The 4,908-nt window shown below is 59.6% G+C and overlaps 1 protein-coding gene across 1 annotated transcript; it reads right to left on the minus strand.

The window, feature by feature from the left end:
• Positions 1-304: 304 nt before the first annotated feature.
• On the minus strand, positions 305-3,541 carry GRINA (glutamate ionotropic receptor NMDA type subunit associated protein 1). Its single transcript, XM_077166552.1, has 7 exons — positions 3,430-3,541; positions 2,084-2,456; positions 1,889-1,998; positions 1,617-1,817; positions 1,344-1,472; positions 1,116-1,259; positions 305-1,041 (listed from the first exon to the last, which is right to left on the minus strand). The coding sequence occupies exons 2-7, from the start codon at positions 2,430-2,432 to the stop codon at positions 892-894; spliced, it is 1,083 nt and encodes a 360-aa protein (XP_077022667.1). The 5' UTR covers positions 2,433-2,456; positions 3,430-3,541; the 3' UTR covers positions 305-891.
• Between the last annotated feature and the right edge of the window lie 1,367 nt (positions 3,542-4,908).

The following is a 4,908-nucleotide window of genomic DNA, read 5'->3' on the forward strand; positions in this document are numbered from 1 at the left end:
TCAGAGGGCCGTCATCCTGTCTTTTCCCCTAATAAGCGAGTAGACCAGGATAATGCTGACCTCTGGGAGCCTCAGGGTCTCCGTGTGCCCAACGGGAAGGCCAGTGTAGAGCTGCAGTGGCTGGCAAGGTTAAAGAAAGGCAGTGGGATGGGTGGAGGAGGATTAACCACTGGCAGAAACTAAATAGTTTCTCCATCAGGCATGGACCCTGGGCCCTGCCTTTCTTGGCTCCAGAGCCCCCTCCCCATGCTGGAGAGGAAATGGCAGCGAAAAGGCCCTAGGAGGAAGAGTGGAGAGAGGAACGCAGAGAGCAGAGGATCCATTTATTGAAATTTTAAGAACAGCAGAATGTGGAAGGTGTCCGCCTCCCGGGACACGTTCCTAGCCTCTCTGCCTCAGGACTCAGCACAGGGATATGACCCCCCCCACACACACACACCTCGTCTCCCAGAGGGGAGCACTCCAGGGTGAGGGCAGGGAGGGGCCAGAGGGTACTCTATGCCAGGCTGGGGAGCGGGGACAGGAGGGAAGACGTGCACCCTCATCTCTTGGCTCAATCCCCCTTCCTCAGGACCTGGTGTTGCCCCCAGACCCTGGGATGGGCTGGCAGGCAGGGCTCATGCAACAATGAGTGGGCAGCAGGTGGCACAGACACCGTACCCCGTCACCACTTGGTGGGGGCAGAGGGGCTACAAGAGGCCATGCTGTGGCCACATTGGGTCCAAACGGAAGTATCTGCAGTGTACACACAGGGAATCAGGGAGGGGCTCCCTCAGCCCCAGGCTGCACCCAGGGGTGAGGCAGAGGGTACAGATGACACTGCCATGACAGGGACAGGGTCCAGGTCGGCCACCCCATCACAGTGGGTGCAGCCGGCCCGGTGGCTTGGGCCTACTCCTTGGCACGGCCGATGATGGCAAGGATGTACAGGAAGATGTTAATGATGTCCGTGTACAGGTTGAGCGCTGCAAACACGTACTCCTCCGGGCTCAGAGACAGCTGCTTATTCCCCAGAAGCAGCTGGGTATCCACTGCCAGGAACTGCAAGGGCGGTCAGCAATGTGCAAGAGAAGCCCGCTGCTCCCCAGCCCCTGCCCAGCCTGGCAAGCACTCACGCAGGTGAAGAGCAGCGCGCCCAGCGAGGCGTACACGATCTCCAGGATGTGGCTCCGGATGAAGATGCAGAGGATGGCAAAGACGAGCAGCACCACGACGCTCACCAGCAGCACCCCCATGCACGAGGTGAAGTCATAGCGGGTCTACGGGCAGCAGGGGGACAGAGGCCCTGGGTGCCAGGCCACCAGGGGCCTGGGCTAGGGGCCAACAGCCTGCCCGCACCTCACCTGCATAGAGAAGATGACCACGGAAAAGCAGACTGCGGTGGTGATGCCCACTGCCATGATGACTGCCTCTGTGTCGTAGAAGCTGGCGATCATGCCCACCATGTAGGACAGGCTGATGGTCAGGATGGACTGTGGGGAGGTGAGGCAGGTGGTTGAGACACCCAGCCTCAGTGTGCTGAGCCCCCTCCCCAGCCTCGGTATGCTGACCTCCCTCCCCAGCCTCAGTGTGCTGAACCCTCTGCCCCAGGGATGAGGGTCAGGCATTGGGGTTACCAGAGCAATGAGGTTCCAGGGGTGCTTCCGCCGGAAGTCCCCACAGCAGCTGAGGACAATGAGGGAGACAAAGAAGACGGCATAGGAGACATAATAGGTCCAGACATTATCTCTGACAAAGTCCTTCACACCCCCGACAAAGGTGAACACGGCCACTGAAGACAAGGTCACTGAGAGCTGCAGGGTCAGGACCAGGAACACCTGCGAGGGAGCTGATTCAGACGCTGCTCGGAGCCCAGCCCCTTTACCCACTTCCTGGCCACCGGGCCTACCTTCCGGATGAAGGCCTGTCGGATACTCTTGTCGTCCCAGTTGGCAGCAGGGAAGTCCTGGTTATCGTAGTAGGAGGGGGGGCCCTCCTCCTGGTAGTTTCCATGAGATGCTGTGGGAATGGGGGTGTGTGTGCATCAGTGTCCACTCAGGGCACACAGGCCAGGGTGGCCCCCACATCCCTTCCCACTACTCACGGTCAGGGTCCTGTGCCGGGAAGACCTGCGGTTGTCCATATGGGTTGGGGGGGAAGGGGCTCTGTGGATAGGGTCCCTGGGGATAGCCTCCTTGGGGGTAGGGGCCCTGGGGGTAGCCTCCTTGGGGGTAAGGGCTCTGGGGATAGGGGCCCTGAGGGTAGGGGGCAGGGCCCTGGGGATACCCGGGTTGACCATAGGGGGAAGGCTGGAAGGAGGGCTGAGGGTAAGGGACCCCAGGGTAAGGGGGCTGAGCATAGGGAGGCATAGGAGGCTGGGGCCCCCCAGGATATCCAGGGTTGGGGGGTGGATAGTGGTCCCCAGACACCAAGAAACTCTTTTCATGGGACATGGCCTCAGGCTCTGTGGTCTCCCCCTAGAGAAGAGAGACAGAGTTGTCAGCCAGGGTATCATCCAGGTAGGCCAGGGTGCAGGGAGAACAGCCCCATGGTTTAGCCTTTACCCCAGGCTGTCAGGGCCCAGGAAGAGACGCCAGAGGCAATGGTGGGGGTGGCGGTGGGATGGGGTGGCATCCGGCAGCCGTGGGACTGCACAAAGGGCTGCTCCAGACTGACCTCAAAAGCTGAGGGAGAAGGATGGACAGCACGGTCTCTAAGGTTTTTTTACAAGCCATGGGAGGCTCCTTCTCGCCACCGCTAGTGCCTCCAGAGTCAGGGCTCAGCCCCAGGTCCAGGTTAGGGGCGCAGCCGGGTGTGTGTGGGTGTTCCCGACCCTCCCCTTCGGACCTCCCCACCTCCACCTTAAGCAGCTTTAAGGGGCCAGAGCCGGCTATTTCTATCCCAGAAAATCCCCTTGCCATCTGTGATCAACAAGAGCCTGACCTCCCCCCCACCCCAAAGGGTAGGACCTGTCCGTCCCTCCGGCACCCCGCAGTCCTGGGACGCAGGCCTGGGGCGCTGTCACTGGGGTACGCCGGGAACAGCGGGGTGCGGAGGCGTGTGGGGGATGGAGGCGATCAGAGCGCGTGCGGGGGAACAAAGCAGGCATGGGGGCGACCGGGTGGGATCCGGGATCCGGGCGGGGGCTCCGGGAATCCGCACCAAGGGCGAGATAGGGCCTTCTGCCCAGCCCGGAGGGGCGCGGGGCCGCGGTTTTCGCCGCCACCGACCCCTCAACCCTGCTAGCGGCAGCCGCGGCTCCCCGCCCCCACCACAGTCTTCACCGGCCCCAAGCGAGCCGTGCGCTCCGGCCGGACCCCCGCCCACGGGTCCACAGGTCTGCCCCTCGGCTGCGCAGGGCCCGTGAGGGGGCGGGGGCGGCCGGCCTGACCATTCCCGCGGCTCCGAGGCGCCCCTGGGCTCGGGCTCGGGCTCGGGCTCGGGGCTCACCGCTCGCTGGGGCCGCAGGCCGGTGCGCGCGGCGTCCGCTGGGCGGCCGGACGGTCGGAGGCCGGTCCGCCTGCACCACTCGGGCCAGCTAGCTTGGCCTGCACCTGCAGCTCGGGAGACGCAGCGGAGCCTTGTGACGGCGCCGGGGCGGGGTTCCGCGGGAGGGGGCGGGGCCCCGCGGGAGGGGGCGGGGCTCTGCGGGTAGGGGTCCGATAGGGATGCTCGGCGGGGAGTGGGTCGGCGGGGGGAGGGCGGCTCCTCCGGAAGAGGGCTGGCGGGGCCGCTTTGCGTGCAGTCAGTCCGCTGGAGGGGGCGACTCCGCGAGAAGGGGCTCGGCAGGGGCGGGGCTTCACCGGAGGGGGCTCGGCAGGGGCGGGGCTTCGCCGGAAGGTGATTTCGCCGCGCGCGGCCCCTCTGTGGCCCGCAGCGCAGAGCAGGTCTCTGGAGCGGTGGGCGAGCTACTGCCGTTTCTTCTTCCCTTCCCAGGCTCGAACCGTTACTGTCCGGATGGGCAGTGAGTCTCAAAGACCACTGGAGACAGAGGCCTAGCCTGGCCAGTGTGGTTACCTGTTTTGAGGGTTGGGAAATTATTCCTCCATCGGAAATTTCTTGTGACTGCCAGGGGCTCTCCAGCCTCTAGCGGCCTTAAAACACCTCTTTCACTTCGTTTTTATTCCAGCCTTCCCGGAATCGAGAGACCCTGTGCTTTAAATGTCCTCCCTCTCTCTCTACCAGACAAGGAGACTAAACTATGTGCCAGGCATATTAGTTGAGCTTTTTCCCCCTTTGTTTAATTCTTTATTTTGAAATAATTTTGAGCTTACAGGGCAGTTGCAAAAAATACACAAACTCCGTACAGAAAACCCCAGATTACCCCTACACAGATGCCCAGATCCACCAACTTTTACTATTTTGCCACATTTGTCATATCATTCTTCCTATCTATCTATCTATGTATCTATCTATCTATCTATCTAATCTTTCTATTTTCTAAACATTTGAATCGGTTGTATACTTCATGCTCCTTGAACACATAATACTTCCATGTAATTTTCTGAGAACAAGAATATTTGCTTACTTAATCACCTTAAGTGCAGTTATCAAGTTCAAGAAATTTAACACTGATATAAAGCTTACAGACTATATTCCAATTTTTCATATGTCCCAATTATGTCCTTTTGGGCATTTTCGACTTCACTGTTAGATCCAATCTGGGATCATATAATGCATTAATTGCTACTGTTTTTTTAATCTTGTGCTTTCTCTCTTTCTTTAAATTTTGGGAACATACAGTATGAACTTTCTCTACTCGACCATGACAAAGTGCACCATTCAGTGGGATTATCACACTCACAATGTCGTGCTACCCTCACCACCATCCATCATCAGAACTCCTTTGTCATCCTGATCAGAATCCTTGCCCTCTTTTTGCATTAACTCCCTCTTTTCCCTCCTTCCTGCCCCTGTAACCTGCCCTTT

The sequence above is a fragment of the Tamandua tetradactyla genome, chromosome 6 (assembly GCF_023851605.1).
Source record: "Tamandua tetradactyla isolate mTamTet1 chromosome 6, mTamTet1.pri, whole genome shotgun sequence".
NCBI classification, from domain to species: domain Eukaryota; kingdom Metazoa; phylum Chordata; class Mammalia; order Pilosa; family Myrmecophagidae; genus Tamandua; species Tamandua tetradactyla.